The sequence below is a fragment of the Hyperoodon ampullatus genome (assembly GCF_949752795.1).
Source record: "Hyperoodon ampullatus genome assembly, chromosome: 5".
NCBI classification, from domain to species: Eukaryota; Metazoa; Chordata; class Mammalia; order Artiodactyla; family Ziphiidae; genus Hyperoodon; species Hyperoodon ampullatus.
The window spans coordinates 28712725-28736628 of NC_136918.1; the positions used below are offsets into that span (position 1 = coordinate 28712725).

Sequence of the window (23904 nt, forward strand, 5' to 3'; positions counted from 1 at the left end):
TTGAAATGGATAGTCTCTCTGAACTATCCCAGCAAGGTGCCAACCACGTCAACTTTGGCCAGCAGCCGGTCCCAGGGAACACCGCGGAGCAGCCCCCGTCCCCCGCGCAGCTCTCCCACAGCAGCCAGCCCTCTGTCCGGACCCCTCTTCCCAACCTGCACCCTGGGCTCGTGTCAACGCCCATCAGTCCTCAGTTGGTCAACCAGCAGCTGGTGATGGCTCAGCTGCTGAACCAGCAGTATGCAGTGAACAGACTTCTAGCCCAGCAGTCCTTAAACCAACAGTACTTGAACCACCCTCCCCCTGTTAGTAGATCTATGAATAAGCCTTTGGAGCAACAGGTTTCCACCAACACAGAGGTGTCTTCCGAAATCTACCAGTGGGTACGTGATGAACTGAAACGGGCAGGAATCTCCCAGGCAGTATTTGCACGTGTGGCTTTTAACAGAACTCAGGTCAGTTTTGTTTTATGTGTAAATGGTTCCTCTCTCTCTTTTTTTCTTCCTTCTTTAATCCCATCTATACTAATGTTTATGCTCTGACTTTGTACTAACATTTTTTTCCTTCTCTCCCTGTGGTCATATTGTCTGTACCTGGGGGTGCCTACATTTTATCATTTCTCTGCTTATCGTAAACCTCTTGTACCAAGAGAAAGCTGCGTACAAATCGATCCTGAGTCAGGGGCCTTGAAAGAATAAATATCGAAAATATTTCAAATTGATATTACCTATGCTTTTATATAATGGAATTATAGACTGTTAGTAGCAGATTGAGAAAGGTTTCAGGACTTGGTCAAGGCCATTTCATTGGTAGGGCTCCAGGCTTCTAGCCCATTGTCCACCTTTCCTAGACCAGGGATTAGCAGACCTTTTCGGTAATAGGCCAGATAGTAAGTATTTTAGTCTTTGAGGGCCCTAGCAGCCATAGACAGAAATGCATAAAACTATTTACAAAACAGGCCCTGGGGTAGGCTTGGCCTTGGAGGCCTTAGCTTGAGACTTCTCACTGAGATTTGCATATACACCTTGTGTTCACACCTTTGTCCTCCTGGGCAAATTCCTGTGAAGATATTATCAGCAAGGAAGATATTTAGCAGGGTATGGAGAAAGGGTGATTTACAGGAGAAGACCTAAGATAAAGACCTCTGAAAAGCCCTAAGGAAATTGATTCCATTAAACACTGAATGAGAGGACTTTTTAAAAATGTTGTTTTTGGGAAACTAGTATGATATATACATGGTGTTTATTACACACACACACACCCTCCCCAGAAAAATCCCAGAAGAGCATGTAGCTTTGATTAGAATGAGAACATTATGTCCTTTTAACTTTCTTGTTTTACCACTGTTCTTTCTTTTGTCAATTTTTTTTTTTTGGCCTGACTCATACTTTCCTTTCGTATTTAAGTTATTTTGTTTATTACATGATTATAAGAATAAAATCCGGGGGCTTCCCTGGTGGCGCAGTGGTTGAGAGTCCGCCTGCCGATGCAGGGGACACGGGTTCGTGTTCCGGTCCAGGAGGATCCCACGTGCCGCGGAGCGGCTGGGCCCGTGAGCCATGGCCGCTGAGCCTGCGCGTCCGGAGCCTGTGCTCCGCAACGGGAGAGGCCACAACAGTGAGAGGCCCGCGTACCGCAAAAAAAAAAAAAAGAATAAAATCCGGGTACAAAAATATCTAGTATTAATTCCTTGCTGGCAGTTTCCATACCTAGGAGAATCCCAGCTGTGACTTATTTTTGATTTGCCTTCACTGGATTGAAACTTAGGAGGCGTTACAAAGCCTTTAACTCAGTGTTTGTTTTCAGTTTCTTTAACTGTTTTTTGTACATCATCTGTCTGTGTTTAAAAGGGTGGATGCAAAGTTATTTCTCAGGTTAAAATTGTATGGTTTTACCTAGTTTTATTAATATATCTTTACAACTTAAAAATGTGTTCATTATTAGCTGGTAAATTTAATATGACACCCCTATTCAGTTGGAGGGTCATTATTTTTAAAAAATTTTAAAAATGAATGGATGAAAGAATCAAGTCAGCCTTCTAGCTACTCCTGTTTCTGGCAGCATCCTTTATTTTTGTAAATAGCAGTAACTACCAGTAGTTCTCAGTACTGGGCAAAAACCTGGCAGGTCTCTGCATAAAAGTTGCTTGTTGAACTGAATTGAAAGCCCACAAAGACAGCATTGACATGGACACAAATGACTCACAGATTCAGTGGAAAGCATTTTGGAAATTGAGCAAATTGTTATTTCTTAAAGGACCAAGGCAAGCGTGTTTTATGTAGTAAAGAGAGTCCAGCTGAAGGTGAAAAGAGTAAGGTCACCACCCATCAGTGTGTTTTTTCTTCTGTGGGGCTGTAATGTCCCAGGCATCACCCTGGAGAGTGACCATTTGTTCTCCTTGGGTTTTCACGTGGACGGATTCCACAGATATCAATAGGATTTGTTACTGGAAAAAAGACAGAGTTCTCTATTTTATACCCTATCAATCTCTTTGAAAAGATGGTTATCTCTGTGGTTAACATTGAAAACAGTGACTTAATGTTTTCAAGGGAGAGAGGAGAATGAAACCCGGGTGCAGCTTGATATCCATCTCTTTATTAATAATAGCCAGTTGAGAAAGAGTCATTACCGAAGAATTGTCTGGAGCCCCGGATGACAGAGGGGTTTGGTTTTAAATCTGTATAGAGGTAATTGGGACTCCTCCATCGAAGTGGATGATGGGTCATGTTTGAAGCTGTCTGATTTCAGTGAGAGTCATTGTCTATGTATATTTAAGACTTCACTTTTGGGGAATTCGCTTTGGAACATGCAAGCATGCATGTCTTTTCGGTGGTCATACCAAAACGCCACACACACTCACGCGTACACACACAGCTGCATTTATTTTAATGATTATACATTCATATGAGTGTATGTCGTATGTTTATTTCAAACTGTATGCATTTCAGTAAAAGCAGGTGCATCGTGAGAGTGTATGGTGTGAGTGTGGAGGATGAAAATACACACGCTAATGCATATGTATAGAGCGGGAGCTCTGCAGAGTTAAACCGCACAGACACATTTGTGTGTACTTATTACAGAGTGCAATTCGGGCTCCAGGTTTTAAAAAAATTAATGTAAAATATGTACATACAAATGCAAAGTTCTCTGATGTGATCGGATAAAGACACTGGCATCCTATAAACAGTATGTTAAAACATTCATGTAATAGATAATGCTGTTGTGAATTGAGAATATCGACAGCTCTGTATAACTTTAAAATCCTGGGTCTCATCTTTCAACTCTTCATTGGAGAATTTTCTCATCAGCTGAATTGGGTCTCCTGAACTAAAACATATCCCTCTCTTTTAAGACATTCCGGTATCACTATTTTTTTTAAAAAGTCGAAAACGAAAGAAAACAAAAAGATGAAAACAAAGTCTACCTTTTCTGAAAGTTTGTGATGAAATTTATATAATTCCTTGTTTTAAGGATGTTTCCCCCTTCTGAATTGATGGCCATGTGTTCTTTAATTGCTACGGAAGGTACCAGCTTTTAGCATCTGTCATTCATTCAGTTATGCCTACTTGATGTCTTTTTAATGGAAACCCATGGCTAAAATTAATTGCTGAAGCTTCTAGATTTATACTTTTCAATTTACTCCTCTGTATTATTGCTACTTAAAGGTCGTGATAGAGGAAAATATATTCTTTAGTGCTCCCCCCTCTTTTTAAAATAAATCCCATAGTTTAACTCTGATCCCATTCTGTGGCTTTTCCCCTTTTTCCTCCCCCCTCCTCTTGTCTTTGGCACACTTTATTTTCCAGTAAAATAAAGAATGAAGATGGATTATTCAAAACTGATAACAGTAATGGACCATCATGTAATGTTTTATTGAATTTGAGTTCTGTAAATTATGTGGTGGAGAGAAATTTGCCTGCTTAAGTATAACAGAAATTGCTACTGTGTTCCTATAATTCTTCACAGTGTAATTTAAGAAAAGTCCACTCTCCATATCACTATTGAATAAAAGGTAAAAAGGTGCTATTACCCCAACGTGACAGCTCTTGTTTGGCCTCCCAACCGACAGAGATAAATGTGTCTGCTTATAACTTGCTTGGCCTGAGTCCAAGGTAGGAGGTGGAGTTTGAAAGTAGTCTTTCACCTGGACGTGTGATTAAAAATTCACCAAACAAGAGGCAGGTAGCCTTGAAGAATCTTCTACATGTTTTATTTTTAGAGGGAGGTTTCATCAAATCATATTTTCCTTCTGAGGGCTTTGAAGTTCCACGAAGCTGATAAAAATCTGTTTGAATCAGTGATTATGTTCAAAGAGGAGACAAACGGGAGGCCAGACAGGCTTTTTGTTCATATTGGCAGTCTCTTTCGCTTATCTGCTGTTTTAAAGAATTCATAATTAGCTTTTGGAAGTACTGATAATATTTATTGAAGGTTTTTCTTTCTTTTCCAATACTAATGAATTTTACTTGTAAACTCTTTCTGGAATGTAAAAAAGGTTTAGGAATTCATCAGCAAGTTCACTCTTTAATTGAAAACATTAGAAATCTCACAACCACTGTGGAATGGCGATGCAGAATAATTTTACGTTTTCATGTATAGAGCACATATTGAACAATTTGAAGATGTGAAGTGCCATGAAAAGCAGCTTCTCGTTTCCCATAAAATTGATATCCATGAGGTACTGGTAACATACTACATAATATACAAAATCGCAAGTTCTTTTTAGAAACAAAAATGACTAATGATTTTGTTTAATTTAATTCAGCAAATTTATTGAGCACCTATGGGGCATAATATTGGTAAATATTTTAATCCTGGTATTTCAGTGATAGCAAGGATGGTACATGATGACCTTGACATGTTATTTTTTAGCGTGAAGAAAAGTTTTTGGTAAGAGATCTCTCTTACTATCCACCACGGGGGATTACTACAAATGACCTTGACCTAACTTGGCAAGGCTTAACTGGATTTTCAGTCATGGGAAATGGGAAACAAGGGCCACATACATCTTGAATCCATAAATGTAGCTACTCAAATAACAACAACCCAAACAGGACCAAAACATGCATTCCCGTATCTGGATTCTAATGCCAGTCATTTCGCATCCAGAATTTTCTCAAGTGACATCATTCTCTTTAAAAAAGTAATTAACACATTCTAATCAAAACATTTTCTAATAATATTTTCAAGCATTTCCACCAGGGGGCACTCCCCTCATTGAAAGCCTGGGCCAAAAAAAAAAAAAAAAAAAAAACCCACAAAAACCCGAAGGTTTGTAAAACATCTGAGACTGTCTACACTGTCTGCTTTCGAGCTCTGTGAGTGTCCCAGGATTTGAAATATCAGTCTAGACCTTCAACACATCCCAGGCAGAAAACCTGCACTCGCTCTAGTTAGAATAATTAAGTGGAATAAAATGCTTTGCCCAGAAAACATTTCATATGCTCAAATGGGACGTCATGCTAACGTCAAAATATGAGTAGAGAAATTGCTAAATTCTCTCCCAAGTGACCTTCTATCTGTTACTTTTAGCTATACAGGAATGACTCAGTCTCATGTTAGCAAGACTTGATATCATTATGTATTTTTTCATGTGTTGGCTTTCTCACTGTAGTTCTCTGCTATCTCGGGAAACATTTCTAATAGAAAGAGATGACATTTTGTTATCTGAGATCTCTGAATGTCTAATTTCAAATTTCCCAAATATAATAACATCTGTTTATAGGATCTCTTTTGACCTAAAGTGTTTTGTTTTTTTTATTGAAGTATGGTTGATTTACAATGTTATGTTAGCATCAGGTGTACAGCACAGTAATTCAGTTTATATATTCTTATATATTTTTTTTTCAGATTCTTTTCCCTTATAGGTTATTACAAAATATTGAGTATAGTTCCCTGGGCTATACAGTAGGTCCTTGATTATCTATTTTATGTATGTTGATAGTAGTGTGTATGTGCTAATCCCACACTCCTGTTTTATCCCTGCCCCCCTTCCTCTTTGGTAACCATAAGTTTGTTTTCTGTGTCTGTGTGTCTATTTCTGTTTTGTAAATAAGTTCATTTGTATCATTTTTTTAGATTCCGCATGTAAGTGATACATGATACTTGTCTTTCTCTGTCAGACTTACTTCACTCAGTATGATAATCTCTAGGTCCATCCATGTTGCTGCAAAAATTTTTTTTTAAATTACTGAACAATTAGTGTAGATAAATGTCTTACAGAGTGCCACATAACTTTTCACTGAAGGCTCACCTTGAGTACATTATTAATTACCATTAAAATTTTCCCATGGGGAGCATATCTTGTTGTTAAGTTCCTGTCACCTATTTGGAATTTTTTCCTCCTATGGTCTGAATACACATAATCCATTTAGTAAATATTTATCAAACACTTACGTGGCAGGCATTGTGCTGGGATGACAAGAATATTAGACTATTCTACTCAAGGAATTTATAATGTATTTATGTGTACTGTATGTTTCTATCTCTTTCTGTAGAGTTAAGATATATTGCTTTGTGAAATACATCTTTTAATATCTTTAAAAATTTGTTATCCCCATTTGATGGGGAAGAGTTTAGAGCAAGGGCTGTTTTTTTTACACCTAATTTCAAACATTGTTTCTGAGACCTGTATTTCTTGGTTTCAACATGACACATCAAAAACGCAGTCAATCTAATTAGTTGGCCTTGTGCAAATTAAATAGCTGGGTGATTGACTGCCTGTTTGACTGAATTTTAGTTAAATTGACTGGATGTTTTGCTCATGTATAAACACTGTTGCAACATTACTTGTCAGTATTATAAATGAAAGGACAAGTACCCTTCATTTTTCAGTCACATTTCTTAGGGTGAAACTGGCTTCCCTTGCATAGACCAAATGAGAAACTAAAATGTACTCTTAAGCCCCCGAGCCTATTGGAGGATCTTTTTTAATAGCAGCCTATATAGGTCATTTTTGAAGTGGACACTGCTTTTATATTGTCTGTACCCAACTGTTATCTTGGGGCAATATGCTACATTTTCCTTGAGGAATTGGGAACAAAGCCAGGTTTGCACTTCTAGGAAACCATGAAAAAAACCCCAATGTTATAACGTTGGGGCTTGGTTGTTTTGACATGACACTTTACCTCCCTTTCCCAAATGTACCCTGTTGCCATTTCTGCAGGGTTATTAGAAAATGAAGTTTGCAAATGATATACAGATCTCCACAACATTTTATTCTGAGCCATATTGTGATAAACTGAAATGTAGAAAGCAAACATGCCTTGTCATTCCAGGCATTTTTTCATGGAGAAGGTTGAAGAGGTAAGGCCTGCTCAGTCCTTATCAAATGGGCAGAAAATGTTTCTAATCCTTGTATTTCATATAAGCCCTTAAACAAAATTGTGGAGAAACACCCATTTTTAAAATGCATTCTTCCAAAAATTAAAGAAGTAGTTAACAATTCTCTGTTATTTGGGGAGGAATACCATAAAGAAGTTTACTAATGGTTTGTGAATTTCTTCTAGCACTATTAAAAATGTTTATTCCTCAAGAAATTTGATTAGTACAGAATTTGATAATATTCTTTTTCTTGGCATGCTACGATGGATTTTTGCAGTGTGGAAAAGGGGTTATGTATTTCAAATTTAAAGGATGGTTTCTGAAGTTCAAATTTTCAACCTGTTACTCAGAGGTATATTGTATAGCAAGCAGTATAGTTTCCTTAAGCGGTAAATAGAATCACTTGTCATTGACTCCAATAATTTGAAAACCAAGGAATAATGTAAAATATTGCCTGCAAAAACATAGCATAAATCTTAGGTGATGCTTTAGTGATATTCTTTTTCCTAGTATGTTACAATTCATTTTCGAGTATTTTCTTTGTAAATCCTACTTCTCTCGAAATGGCTTTGTATCTTTACATATTGGGCTGTTGGCATTCCACTGCCTTTGTCTTGGCAGCTTGAGAACTATACAGTTCAGTGCTGTCGTATTATGAGCATTTCATTTATTCTTAACTTGCCTCAATCCTCTCTCTGTGAAAGATTTCATGGCAAGTTAAGCTACTCAAAAGAAGGAGACCAATTAGGCAGTTGCAGTTTATGTTATATGTAAAGCAGACGCTTAATAAAATTAGGAATACAATTGAGGCTCTCTTCTCTACCACTTCAATTGTAACTAATATATTCCTATGTGGAATTAATGCTTCTGACTGTTCATTTTCTGAACAGAGTGGAGAAGAAAAGGAAAGGATCACCGCGGGCTGGGCAGAGCATGGGGGCAAGCTCACCCTGTGCCTTTCATTCCCTGCAGGGCTTGCTTTCAGAAATCCTACGAAAGGAAGAGGACCCCAAGACTGCATCCCAGTCTTTGCTGGTAAACCTTCGGGCTATGCAGAATTTCTTGCAGTTACCGGAAGCTGAGAGAGATCGAATTTACCAGGATGAAAGGGAAAGGAGCTTGAATGCAGCCTCAGCGATGGGTCCTGCCCCCCTGATAAGCACACCGCCCAGCCGCCCTCCCCAGGTGAAGTCTCTTTTTCCTCCTCACCTTTCTGCTTTTTGTTTTTGTTAAAAAAAAAAAAGTCTAAAGAAGAATCTCAACAAGCATGAGAAAGGTAGATGGATAGGGCTTTTTTTTTTTTTTAAATAGTAATTCATAGACTTGCTTGAGGAGAATTTGGTCCCAGCTCACTAATTCTGATATAAAAACAAGCAGCTACTAATTAGATAGAGGGAAAAAAATTGCTTTGTGTTGCTTCTTTTGGGGGGTTCTTTGGGGGTGAAAAGTCATCTTTAAATGGGATATTTGGCTCTACTACTATTAAGTAAAAAGGTATTTTAAACTCAATAGGAAAAAAAAAAGTAATGAAGTCCATTTTATCCCTGCGCGTTTTAGAACCACCATTTGAATAGTAAATAAATAAAAATAAATAATTCCATTTGTATTTATGCTTTCCAATACCAACTGCAGCTGGTACCAATTACGCATCATCTCGTTTGTAATCTTTCATAATTAAGTTTAATACAATCCTTGAAGGCAGCTTTAAATGGGGCTGATAAGGAATTCCATCCCATCCATATTCCCAGAAATGGGCACATTTTCTATTTTCCCAATTTTTGCACTTTTTAGAAAGGACAAAAGTCATCTGCCAGGTAATTTTGTGTATGCTCATCAGTATTTTTTTTTAATCAAGTTTAAAAGGTAGCCTCGTAACTATTATAAGAATTGAGAAGTTAATTTTCAGTACAACTATTAGATACAAATTTGAGAGGGGATTAGATGTAAGATCCACAAGCAAATATATTTCTTACACATTTAATTTGTGGCCTGTGCAACTCTTAACAATGAGGTCAGCTAAAACGATGGAAAGTAAATATGGAATACTAATTAAAAGTGCTTATGTAACATAATGTCATAATGAAATTATCTCTTAATGTTAATTTCATCAATAGTAAAAAATGGTCATCCATTTCCAAGTATAGAGATAAAACTCACTCAACACTAAAAATGAAACTGCCATAGATACTCCATAAATAAGAAATAGACATAATATACAGCCACTTGTGGAGGGTCTTAAACTGCATATTGTAATGTTCTGAAATGATTATTGTTTAGAAACATCCCAAAGGTCCATTTTCTCCGTTTTATTCAATGAAAATCAATTAAGTCTTGATGTCTATAGGAGCAGACAATAAGGAAGGCATTGCTGTAATTTTAAGAAAGACATTTTTCTCTAGCAGAGAAGAATGGCACCCAAATACATGCATACATATCCATTTGCCGACACACACACTTACTGAATTTGATCTGTTAAGTCTTCAATACAATATTTCTTACCAAAAAGAATGAGGAACTGTTTATATACATATATGACTTTTGTAAGAGTGATTGAACAAAAAATGCTTGGACTTGATTGAACACTGAGTTTGTGGTGTTTAGAGTTATCATATGTACCATCATTAGTTAATTTTGCTGTTGCAGTCATCATTGGAAGACCTCTGGGCAGAGTTATTTTACTTATCACTTAATCTTGCAATACTAACCAAAGAAGGGCTTACTTAAGACCAGTGTGAATTTAAGCGTTGAGCTTCTTCTTTTTTTTGTTTTAATCTATCCAAATATTTGACTTAGTAGTTCCTTAATATAGCTTTTGTTTTCTAATTTTTCTAGGACTTTAATGCTTTTATTTGTTTTCCAGATATGATTCTGCTTTCCTTACTCATCAAGTTTTTTGTTTTTTGTTTTTTTAGCCAAAATTACATTAATTCTTAATTGTGATATTTATTTTTGTATACTATTAAGATACTCTGTGTTGCTTTCCTATATGTATGTCTAAAGACTATACCTGCTGATAAGTTGGGATAGAAAATATAATTTATTTTGGCCTGAATTACTGATAAACTGGTTGAGCCACCCTTAGCTGTATGTGTTTGTTCTCAAGAGGAGGTTGAGACCAAGCCTTTAGCTGGGATATTTAGCCAATGATGAATATACTTAGATACTGTAGATTCTTAGTGAAGCTCTTTCATAGAAAAAAAGTTTCTATTAACACAATATTATTGGCCATCTAACCACATTCTGAAATGATTATCTGATATGTGTGAATAATTTTATTTCACTGCTTCATAGAGAATCCCTTTGCATTCCTTAATTTTATCATAATAGCTCACAACCGGTTTGTTCACCTTTTACCCTTTGACAGTGATTCAGTGAATTAAATTTTAGGGAATTTTTAATGTATTAAATGTATTATCAATGTAAAATGAGTACTTAGGATTTGGAAAAACAGGTTATAGAGCAGTTGAGTTAGTACTGTTTTGCAGCAGTTGAAATCCAGTGCTTAACCTGGAACCAATATACCACACATAAGGTTTTCATGTGCTTATTTACAAATGACTAAAATGGAAGAGGAATAAAGGAGGAGACCACAGGTATAGAAAAGGACTGCAGGAAAAAAAAATTTTATATTTTTCCGGAGAGGAATCTGTGTGAAATCACTGTGCATTTCATTCCCCGCCATCCCCGCCCCTTCCAAATGAAGATATTTGAAATCTGTTTTGAGATTAGTCTTTGGCTTGGGTTGGACCAGAACAGGATTTCTTTCTAATGCTTGTTGAAGGCAGAGGTCCCTTGTGGCTCACTGAAGACCCAGGACACCTTTAGGCCTGAGAGACTGGATTATCTTCCAGCTTCTCTGAAGAGTTTAGGTCATATGGAAGATGATTGGGATGTCCCTGGGTCCTTCCAGACCAAGGACCTAAACCACTGAGGAACTCAGGTTATAAATCATCTTCAAGAAGGGGCTTCCTTCAGGCCCCGGGTGTTATTTTTAGGAGAACCTCACCAGGGAAAACCTAGACTAGCTTCAGGAAGCTCTTGGCTGGCTCTGCCTTGGCGAGATGGCTCCTGTGCACTCCTGTCCCTCAGGCTTCGGTAGGGGTAGCCACACCAGGAGCTTTGTCTTCTGGCTGGGTCAGTAGGCTCCAGGCCAGACCTGTTTGTTGAAAGCATATTTTCACAATGTATGTGCTCTAATTCAAGAAATATGAATACCTTGCACTTGACAATGATTCAGTTTTCTCAGCACCTTCACATGCATGAATTCATGGAATCATTATACCAACCTTTTGGTATGAGAAAAATGAGAAAAGTCAAATACTTAGTTTTCAAATCCCCTACTCAGTCTGATGCTCTTTCCCCTACCTCAAGCCACGTCCTCAGAAGACAGACATTTTAGAAAGGAGAAAATGAAACTCAAGGACTCTTTCTGTTTGTCAGAGAGGATGAGAAGTTTTCTTGTTAGAAAGAGGAACACATGTGAAATATTCTTCTGATAGGATACATTGAATATTTGACAAATGGTCCACTTTGGAAGACTTTAGACAGTTGGGCATTTCTGAGATTGTAGAGAAACAAGCCCTTTCCAAACTTTGGTAGTAGGAGTATCTGGGAGAAACCAATCCCTCCAGAGCTCCAAGGCCTTAGAGATTTCTTTTCTGACTATCGCTTAGCAAATTTTCCAGATGATTTTACAAGGTGAATCTTATTAATAGTAATTAATTATTATTTTCTGGAAGTTGTCTATTGCACTAAACATAGCCATTTTAAATTGATGGTTTCTGTTTAGGTGTGCACTTATTATGGATTTATTTGTGTGTTTTAAGATGTGTGACTTTTGGAGTTAAAGTAGCGATTTCTGTCTTCATAAGGACCATTTGAAAGCCTATAATTATCAAGTTATAACTTTTACATGAATTATATAATATTTTTTCTTTTTTTAACATCTCTTTATGGCATTCTTTGGTTTCTTCTGAAGATGGGACATTTTATAACAATGTTTTAGAAAATGTACAAAGTTTATATCAATAGAAGCGATATATAATTAATCTGGTAGCTGCACACTTCTGTATCTTCACAACACATTCTTCTATAGTATAATGAAACATAGGTTCAGTTATGGGCAGGAACTTCACACTTGATAAAAGTTTTATTTGTTATGAATCCCTTGACCAGCTTTATTTTAAGATCACGTATGTGCTTGGAAAACGCTTCTCATTTATGGTCATCTTTTAAAAACTAGAGGACTTTTGAAAGTCCAGATCTGGAAAATAACTAATATCGTTTCTACAAAAGGAAAAAAAGTGTAAAAAGATAGAACCATGTTACTCGAACAGTGTTAATATATAAAAATATGAAAATGGGGACTGTTTTCTATCACCAATAGGAATTCCTCAAAATAGCACGGATTTTTTAAACTAATGATAAAACCATTCCCTACTAAAAATTAGACATTCATGAGCTAGATTTAGCAAAGGGCCACCAAAAAGCAGGTACAGCACGTCTTAAAAAATAATAAGAATTTTCCCAAATAAAGAAGTCCTATATAACATCATATCCTCAGTGTATTGCAGTGATTTCTAAGATAAGCATTGGTGTTAGACTTAAGTTCAGTTCTCAGCCTTGCCCCATGGACAAATTACTTAACCTCTCTGTTAGCTTCTCAATTTAAAAATGGGGCAGTAATGTGACATTACCTACTCAGGGCTATTATGAAGGTTAATGTATGTTAACACAAGGCCCAGCTCATAATAAACAACTGATAAATGTGAGTCTCTCTTATTATCATAATTATTATTAAAACTACATCAAACTTTAATTGCATATGGGCATGCCCTCACGTATGTGTGCAGTATGAGCTTGCAGGCAATTCCACTTGCATCAAGGAAGAGCACACATGCCAATCAGGACCACAGTAGAGTCCATTTTGTGTAGCCTGTATGTAGTACATATACAATACGTATGTAGTATATATAGTTCATTTTGTAGTATGGGTTGATGAATTCAGCAGCGGTAAAAGAGCAAAAAATTCTCATGGAAAATCTGTGTTCTACTGAACAATTGTAGTGAAATAGAAAGCACACCCTAGTGCTACACCCTCTCCCCATGTGGGAGGGTAAATAGCAGAAGCTCCAATTCTTAACTACTTCCCTGGCGCCACCATAATGATGGAGTGGTACACGCTACCTTGATAAATGCTATTCAGAAAGCAACTGCATTTATTTTACCTCCTGTGCTATTTGCAGAGAAGAGCTGAAGAGTAGTTTGTTTTGCCTGCAATGAACTACTTTATGAATTTTAATGTGTGATATAATATTAAAAGCTAAACCAGGATTAAAGAAGATTTTTTTTGAGCTAAGCTAAAATAGTACTTAGTAGAGTGAGGTATAAAAGATTTTTGTTTCCATTTTTACCTGGGGAAAAATTTCAGCTTTCATATTTTTGAAAAGCTGTCCAAGTCAGTTCCCCTTAAGCAATACCTTGTGTTTAGAGAAAAATGTGGTTCCAGAATTCTAATAGCTTATCTCTAATAAGATGCATATCTGAGCCAACAAGATGATAAGGAAGAGCTTTTCTAAATATTTTTTAAATGAGTAATACAGTTTCTTAATATTTTTAAAACTTGTTGCTCTCACTTTTTTTTTTTTTTTGCGGTACGCGGGCCTCTCACTGTTGTGGCCTCTCTCGTTGCGGAGCACAGGCTCCGGACGTGCAGGCTCAGCGGCCATGGCTCACGGGCCCAGCCGCTCCGCGGCATGTGGGATCTTCCCGGACCGGGGCACAAACCCATGTCCCCTGCATCGGCAGGCGGACTCTCAACCACTGCACCACCGGGGAAGCCCTCTCACTTTTTTTTTTTTTTAAAGAACTTTTACAAAGAACTTTTAAAAAGTACTTTAAAAAAAAAAAGTACTTTTCAACTTTTGATTGTGTTGGCTACTAGATTTTATTTTTATGATTTAAAATGTTTGCTTTTTGGTTCAAATTGTAATTGCTTTATTAAAAAAAGAAAAATTAAACCAAAGAAATTTTTAGAAACAAAATCACAGGGTTGAAACAAATGATTATAACCCACCTCGAAGATAAATTCTTAAACATCATTTTTACAAAAGAATGAAAATGATTTTCAAAACACACTGAGACACCAAGTTTCCAAAGCCTGCCCTCTTAACTGTTGCTAAGCAGATGATACCAAGGAACTGTTTCTTCCAATGCCCTGAACTTCATGCCTCCATTTCCATAACATTCAATGTTCAAAGCGATTGAAATGGCTTTTCTTTTCTCTTTCATTTAAGCAGTGAAAAAAATAGGTATTAAAAGGGACCCCATGTGGTGATCAAATCTATCCTTCTGCCTCAAAGCAAGACCACCCCAGAGCAAAGTTGCGAATCTCAGCAAAGCAACTTTGTAGGCAATTTATGGTAATGCATTAACTCTTCTGGCTCCTAAAGTGGTGTTTAGCAGATTACTGCTTCAAAGCCCTGTGTCTGAGCCTAGTGGCCCCCAGTCCTTAGGATGCCTCCGTGAGTTAGTGCCCTTGCTTACTGGAGTGCAGAGCTGGCAGGGGAAGGCTGGAAATCCAGCCTCTGCTCTTGACGTTTCTGTCTGCGGATTATGCTTTAGGAGAGGCCAGTGAGGCCAGCCAGTGGGTCCCTCGTCCTGCCTCACCTTCTGTGTCCTCACTGGGGGCCTGTGGTCCAACCATTTCCCTGCATTATCCTTTCCGTGCTCCCAAGGGTAGTGTCCAGGTGGGAGAGTCTAGCTGCATTCTCCAGAGGTGAGTTATTTTGCTCACCAGCTAGAAGTTACGAGTCAGAAAGCACGTTGTAAAGGAGACTCAGCTTTACTCTCTAAGTGCAGGGAATTAAATGGCTTAGGATAACCTCTGCCCCTCTTTTGATACCAGATAATTGGGGGCAGGGTGAAATAAACATTAGAAGACTTACTGTATGACTGGGAAGGTATGTCATTTAGTGCCCCAAAATCACTTGTTTATCTTAAAATGAGCTTCATTTTCTATTGTTCCTAGTGGATGAGAGAAATGGTCCAAGATCGTAAGTTTCTAGAGAAGGAAAACCTGGATTCTGTAAAGGACCCTAAGAAACGTGGTCCTTGATGAATCACTTTGCCGGGAGAAATGTGGTCCTGCATCTGGACAACTTTTTATTTATGTTTTCATCAGTTTCCCAGTAAAAAGCAGCTACATGGTTCATATGTGAATTTCCCAGGCTGGTTGGCTCCTATAAATGCTCAATAAAGATCAAATTTTTATTTTAAAGTTTTAAAGATTGTTTTTAAGTTTTGAAGATTAATCATGGTATCAATAAATTTTGAGGTTGATTTTCCCCCTAAATTTTGTGGCATTTTTCTGCAGCTATCTGCTTATCATTATTACCAAAGGCATTGATATTAATTTCTCACTCAAGATTATACATTTTGAATATATTATTAAGTCACTGTTTATATATTTTGTGTAACTTGCAGTCATGTTCTATTAAATATTGCGAAACATTTTCTTATTGTCTGGTTCCACCAGTCAAAAGGAAAGAAGTTATATACAGCGGTGCCAGGAAATGATGAAATAATTATACAGAACAGCTTGGACATGCATGTGTAAAATGCAACCAGCCTTTATGATAATTAAGCAAGGCACTCTACCTGTTTCATGGATGGATAGAAGATTTAAATGTGCAGCTCTACAAATGGCTTTGTTATGGAAGATTTTTTAAATGAAACATAAGAGGAAAAGGCATTAAAAAAAAAGAGTCTAAAATTAAAAAGGCCATAGTATGTAATAGCTATTAGTGATGCAGTTGTCTCTTAGGCATCGGGTACCCAGCGAAGATACAGCACTGTGCATTATGATTTTAATTGTGAATTTCCTTTGTTAGAATTGCAGTGGAAGGTAATTGGGAAAAAATTAGTTTAGGGTTTTCAAGTCTTTGAAACTATTCCGTTTTCCAGAAAACTTACCTTATGGCATTATAATTCCTGGTTGTCAGCTGGCAGTTGCTGTCGTATTACAGCTGCAGTCACCTGTGACAATATGACTTCCTTAAGCAATCTGATATCCAGCTAAGAACTCATGTTGAATGACCGCATTGTTGATCACCTTGATCATAAAAGGAGCAACAGTGTCCAGTTTGGATGCCAAGCCTGAGAAAATTCAAAACAGTTTGGCCAGTGGAAAATGACAAGCATGTTCAAAATGTTTTGTAGGTGAAAACCGCTACCATTGCCACTGAGAGGAATGGGAAACCAGAGAACAATACCATGAACATTAATGCTTCCATTTACGACGAGATTCAGCAGGAAATGAAGCGCGCTAAAGTTTCCCAAGCTCTGTTTGCAAAGGTGGCAGCAACCAAAAGCCAGGTAAGAGCCTCTGTTAGGCATGGAGAATGTTTATCTGCGATGCCTGTGAAAGTTCATTCGAAGGGGTGTCTATTTGCAAGTTGAACTTGCATCCCTGAGAGGTCACGGTTTCCAGGATTATTGACAGAGCTCATGATGAAACAGAGTGTTCAGATTCAGGGAACAGAGACACTTGGTTTGTTTCCTCCAACATCTACTATCCAGACCACAGATTTCTCAGGAAATCCCTGAGTCAGTTAATAGTTGTTTCCAGAGGAGTACTGTAATGTATAGGAGGTTTCTCCATCTGGTCTATTGTAATGGAACAAATAACCTGAATTATTATTATTTCATTAGTACTTAGGTGACCTTGATTTCCATCCTAAAATACTACGAGCATTGTAGTTCTTTTCTGTTCCAACTCAGGCATCTAGAGCTGTTAGGTGTGCTTATTAAAACAAACTGACACACACACAGCTTTGCAAAATAATGATTTTAGTTTATATATACATATATATATATATATATATATATATATATATATATATATGAGACACACAAATTTAATTACAATTAGAAAAATTGTCTAAATCTTTTGAATTATAAATGAATCGAATTGAATGGGAAAAGTGACAAATCACTACAAGACATCCCTACAAGATAATGCAGTCTTTTTGTCATATATTGATAATTTATGTTCATTAGAAGTAGAGTCATCTATATGAACAAGCTCACAGTTATCTACAAACCCTTGTTCAAGGCCAGGAATACTTTTTAAAGGACCAGAAGAATACTGGTCTTGTCCAGTGTAAGTCTTGTCCCCTTTGCAGAAAGATCTGATAACACTATCAAAGTGAGATTGAGAGGCAATTAAGGAAATTTTAGACAAATATATTTCATTATCGTTAATGAACTCTCCTTTGTAAAACAGCCTGGCTGCTGTCAGCCTCTGATAAAATTATGCAGTCCTGAGACTATTTACAATATGATGTATTTACAATACAGTACTTTCATTATTAGGTTTTTCTGAAATTTCACTCCAGCAACATTAATAGTGGTCCTTGATGGGAATTTTGCTTGAGAAAAGGTTGTTCTTGTTTAAGTTATAGGCTGGCTGGAAATACGTAAGGGATATCTTGGAAATGTTATATAAAAATGATTAAACTCAAGCTGTGGACTGTAAAAATTATAGCTTTATAGGCCACATGCCTGCGTACCCTTCAATCACTGTCAAAGTGATAATTTCTACAATAATATGTTTCTTTTATTGTGAGATTCTAAACATCAAGTGCTGTTTAAACATTAAACTGAATTGTTTATGTTAGTGCCATACTCGGCGTGTCATACATCAGGCCACCGTAATCTCTCATGGAATGTAAAATTCTGTCATGAATCATGGCTTGTATATCGGAAATTACTGTAATTTTGATTGGAAATTACAGGGCTCTTGAAATGTTTCTAATTATGATAGAATGTCAGAGCCGCTTCAAACCTGTGTGCTTCTTCAGATGTCTTCATTTACATGCCAAGACTAGGCATTAAGGAGAAATGTCCTGTTCACACGTCACCCCTCACCCACCCACCCTGCACCTTCTTCTTTTGGCTATTTAGTCTAATTAGGATGAGGATCTCATATTTCAACATAGTTTATCCTGCTTTTCTTTCTGATTCTGCATCTCTTCTGACCTTTCCAATTAAATTATCAAGAATAACAGACTGTCTTCTTACAAGGCCAAACACTTTCCCCCAATCTCCAGAATAGATAAACAGAGAAACGAAACATGCATTATTGTGATAAGGGGCAGCCTTAAAACCAACAAACAAAAATAGAATATTAAAACTTTTGGGGAAGTTGGCATCTGTCATATAATCACCACCACCCTCCCTCTCCTTTCTGATGAGAGCATAGCTCCTTCTGGCTAGCAGTGTTTTTGCTACCTTCATTCTTTCTTTCTTTTAAATGATAGCCCCAATTCTCCCCTCCTGGGCTGAGTTCTGATTTTGGAGCTATTCAGACAGTGGCAACAATGGGTTGATAATGTCATGCGAGTGATGTTCTAGGGGTTTTTTAAACATCTTTGCTCTTTGGACTCCTGTCCTACAAAGCTCCCCGTGAGTCACTTTCAAAGATGTCAGTTGCCAACTGTGTATCTGCCATGACGGTGTGTTCCCCAGGACCCCCAAAGCCGCTAGCTCATCTCCTCATTACTGGATGAAAGAGATTCCAAGGGGCCAATTGTAGACTACTGGGGTCCAGCAGACTGTTAACTTTCATCCCCTCACATAGTTTTTCCTAACTACTAATTTACTGGAACTTCATTAAAAAGCGTTTCTGTAGCTTTCTCTTAGCTGTTCAGTTTAGATGTTAGTACTGCCCTCTTTATGAAAATCTAAAAGTTGATGATTACTGAAAAATAAGACAGTCCAAAAACTGTATATATCTCTAAGAGAAGAGATCTGACTTAACAAGGGCAGGTAGTCCATTGACTTAAGTTCTTTTGACCTGCCATGATTTTTTGTGAAGGAAATAGAAAAACTAGAAAACAAACCAAAACCCCCCCAAAAATCTTCAAATCCGACGTACCTTTCCCATGGTCAGAATTCTTAACTTGCGGAAGAGTTGTTTATGCCTTGGAGGTAGGTGCCAAGGCTTGTCAGCATGGGCAGAGGTCCTCCCAAATGAAGCACGTGTACAGAGGAATGTGCTGGAGCCATTTTATCTCAACCGGTCCAGCCCCATCTGCTTCTGTATCTCGCCCTGATTCTCTATGTTGGCCTAACATTCATTACCTTTTTTTTAGTGCTAGACCCTGTCATGCATTATATATTATCTGCATTTCGTTCTCAGTAACCCTGTGGGCTGTAACATTGATTTCCTCATTTTATGCGAGGGTTACTTGACTAAAAAGTAGGAGAGCCAACCCCAAATTCTGCATCTCTGCATCACTATTTTAGTGTCTCCTCAGGGTTCCAGGCGGCTTCAGGACCAAAGGAAAGAGGAATTAGGGATGCTGGACTAATTGATAGTGGAATGGGAGGGGCTTTCCTGACATATTCATGGAATATGGGCCCTTAGAAGCTAAGCTTTTTTTTTTTTTTGCGGTACGTGGGCGTCTCACTGTTGTGGCCTCTCCCGTTGCGGAGCACAGGCTCCGGACGCGCAGCCTCAGCGGCCATGGCTCACAGGCCCAGCCGCTCCGCGGCATGTGGGATCTTCCCGGACCGGGGCACGAACCCGTGTCCCCTGCATTGGCAGGCGGACTCTCAACCACTGCGCCACCAGGGAAGCCCAGAAGCCAAGCTTTTTCATGTCTGTTTCGGGTTGGGGTGTAGGGAAGGGTACATGGTGGAGGACTCAAAGGACACTATGGTCCAGGCTGAGTCACTGCTGTTCTGGTATTGGGAAATGATTTAACCTTTTTGAGCCCAAGATTTCTTTTAACATGGGAGAAGGTCCCATGCTGTCATGCATGCAGAAGAGCTTTTAGATTTACGGCACTGTAACACAAATAGATAATGTCTTACAATGTGCTAAGCAAAAGACTCAGACCTGCACACAGAGTGACTTATTTATTATCTATTTATGTATCTCAGATACTTTTTATTTTACAAGGTAAAGCTTTAGGTAAATCCCCTGAATGGCAGGCAGCAGAACTATTTTGAAAAGATAGTACAGCCCCAGAATGTGGTGGAACCAGACGTGTAGCTGTGGTCTGCAGTGACTAGTGCACAAAGTATTTTCAGGAAAAGAAACCAACTTTTCAGATGCCACCATTTCGCATGTATTATACTTTCTCTTCGATGAGTGATAGAAATGAGATTGTTTTTAACGTTAATAGAAATGTCTGTGTAAAGTATGCAACTGTAAACTGAAGGTAGGCTACTTTTTGTGCTTGGGTAGGAAAGCAGGCTAATGCAAACTTTAAAAAGATGATACGCTTTAAACATAATATGAATAGCTACAAATGAATACACTGTATATTGTGGGTATTCAAACAAGCAGCCGTTTTTCCAAGTGAATCATATTAGAATTTTATCAAACATTTAGTCTGATAGCATTCAAATAATTATGAGAGCAGAATTCACTAATTTTACTGTTCAAAAAAAAATAGTTGATTTGGGTAATAACCATTACGGTATCAAGGTTCAGCTACTGTTCAGTGGTTATAGTGTTTTCATATGGGAGACGGAAATGGAATTTTTTCCTTAATGGTGGCAGATGTTGGAATCTAATTTTATTCCACAGCAAACCTCCTGAGAGCTCTGAGACTTAAGGTGTATGTCCAGCAAGGGGAGATTAGCAGTGCCGTAGGCCTTGCCTTGTACATCGAATTGTTACATTGATTTTCATGTTTGCAGAGGTGGAGCTTGCAGATACAGTATGCAGTCAGAATAAAGGGCTTTTCCAGAGCGGTTGTATCCCCACTTGCACTTAGAAAATGATTTCGCTCTAGTGCTTTATTGAACAGGGTATTTCTTTTAGGTAAAGCAGCTAGATGATGGAAATTCTATTTGACTGAACATGCTTTTCAATAGAATCTTTTGCAGTCTCTACCTACCAGTCCTGTAGTTACTGGACTCTTTGGCTGCAACAACTTCGACTGCTTGATAGGTGTGGTTTTTTTGCACTGAAAAAAGAATTTCTGCCTCTGTGAAGATAGCACGACCAGTAGAAGAGACCAAATAATTTGAAGTCTTTTGCTTTCTTCCATCTACTTTTCAGACACTTTTGTCATTGAGATTCAAGACCTCTAGGATGGGAGAGAGAGGGGAGAGTGAAGGAGAAAGAAGAAAGCTTTAGTGCTCTTTGGGCTTGTAGGTAAAAAAAAGAAAAAAGCATCTTCAGATTTAGTAATTCTTAGATGGTGATTGGAATGCCTTAAATACGAGTAAGACATGATATGTCACAAATCATTAGAGGTAGAAATAGGGCTAAGAATGCCATTTTCATTGCTGGTTATAGGAATCTACAGTGATAAAATCCAGGAAAAAAAAAAAAATCACAGTACCATGACTGCATTCTGTATTCTAGCATGTCAGCAAAGGCATCTTTTATTTTCTTAGCATCAAATTACACTTCACGGAAACTACACTTTGAAGCCCTGTGCTGATTCATTTTTTTTGGAATGTTCACATAACAGACTTCACTGCAACACGATTTTACCTGTGTAGCCTCCTGTTTCAGATCTACAGGAGGCCCCTGCAGATTTGCGGGTCACATTTCCGGTTATTTCTGGTGCCACATGCTTTTCTAGCAGCCTGTGGGAAGATCTTTACATCGTGTCCTCAGAGCCCCTTCTCTTGGGCTAATAGAGTTGCCTTCAGCCAGCATCTAAGAAGAGAACTGCCTCTTCATACATTTTCCATCTAGTGCCTTATTTTATTTTACTTTATTCATTTATTTATTTTTTTTTTTACTGGGCGGGAGGAGGTCGTGGGGGGATACAGGTTAGGTTTCCCTGGATCAGCTTCTGGGAAGAAGGAAGAGGCCAAAGGAATGCTTGAAGGGAGAAGAGAAGTAAGACAGCCCAGTGTGTAGCATCTCAGGACCTGCCTGTATTCAGGTTTACATACATTTGGGGAGGACCCGGTGCTGCCTACTTGATAAGGACGTGGAGACCTGTCCATCTCCTATTTAAGGTGTTCTGTGGGAGCCATCTCTAAAAATTCCTTCTGCCTAAATATTGGGAATCCATATTGGATTTAGTTTTCTGCAGTGTAGACCTATCTTTATGTCTCTAGTGGTTGCTCAACAGGACTTTTGAAATTAATGGCTTTAAATACATAAACATTGACATAGTCTAGCACTTTAAAGGTACATGATTGTATGTTATACAGTGTTTTAAGAACTAAATTTGTGAATCTGAATACGAGCCCTTTCCACATTTCTGTGTTATAAAAACAAGCATATGTTTTAATTAATCTAGGGTTTGATCAAGGAGGTTCAGAATTATTAAATAGAACACGTACTTGCCGATCATAGTTTTGGCTAAAAAAAATCACGTAAAGGGGTGTTTTTCCCCCAGGCACTTGATATTGTCTATTGCAGCAAGTCGAACCAAAACTTCTTGGTTATCTTATTGCCACCTTCAAATTTTTAAAAAATTTCTTTTCCTCTAAAATTTAAAATTCGATAACTAGAGTGATAGAAATTCATCTTCCTCATTCTCCCATTTAATAAGTTCACTGTAACAAGTATAGTCATAACTCATTAAGCCCAGTTTCTCCATCTTTCAAAAAATGTCATAGGAAAATATTAGTCAAGATTTGAAAAGAAGCAATTTGTGAATATTGAGCCAACTCTCTAAAGAGGATCATCATGTGAGGAAGTTCCGGGAAGGTGACCACAGGAGTGGTCCACTTTGAAGCAGGCCAGTTTAATGCATTCTAAAGCATGAGTATAGCAAGTACATATTCGTAGAATCTGCTTTAATCTAAGGCCACCTTTTGTCCTAAAATGTAGTATAAGTTGAAAAGTGTGGACTCACAATATCCTACGAAAGTTCCTCTTTTTGGAAGCCCTTCTAGAATCATCTTTGACAGTTGAAGAGTTAAAGTTCTTCAGGATAGGATCCAGTATCTACAAAATGGGAGTAGGGAAGAGACCAAACCCATGGGGTTTTAACTCTTAAATAGGAATGAATTTCAAAACGGAATGTCATTCAGTTAAACTTCACACATAATTATAACACTGATTTCGTTCTTTCACAAACTACCAAGTGAAAAGACAAAGTGTTTCTCAGAAGTCTCAACAGTTGTCTTTTAAGGTTTGGGTAGTAAAGGTAGGTTTTATTTTAGCTTTATCTTCTTTTTCCCTCATATGAGGAATGAAAATAAAAACCCCGTGAAATGAATGAGCTCTAAAAGTGCATTTATGCAAAATGACAATAGAAAAATAGCTCTGGAAGAAACTGCACTGTTAAACTTTCACATCAGTAAAAGATACTAAAAGAGGGATGGCAGAACTTATGTTGGTAATAGGAGTCTGATGTAGAATTTTTTGGCCTTGCAAGACCTGCACCTTAAAAAGTAACCTTTGAGATTATTCATTTTTATAACTATAGCTGTTATGCTTTTGCACATGCAGTTCTTTTGCGTGACAAAATGACACAACTAAATCATAGACCACCCATTTATATATATAAAATATACATATTGAAAATGTTTTTTATATATATTTATATTTATAAACATATTTATATATATAAATATAAATACATAAAAATG

The 23904-nt window shown here is 37.6% G+C and overlaps 1 protein-coding gene across 3 annotated transcripts in view; it reads left to right on the top strand.

The window, feature by feature from the left end:
* Nucleotides 1-23904, top strand: part of SATB1 (SATB homeobox 1) — a gene marked incomplete at both ends in the record, with an annotated part of 72946 nt that overhangs the window by 26582 nt on the left and 22460 nt on the right. For all 3 annotated transcript variants that reach the window (XM_079705330.1, XM_079705331.1, XM_079705332.1), the window contains 3 exons: nucleotides 1-455; nucleotides 8296-8508; nucleotides 16543-16698. In XM_079705330.1, coding sequence (XP_079561456.1) covers nucleotides 1-455; nucleotides 8296-8508; nucleotides 16543-16698 — 824 coding nt within the window. The remainder of the gene's footprint in view (nucleotides 456-8295; nucleotides 8509-16542; nucleotides 16699-23904) is intronic.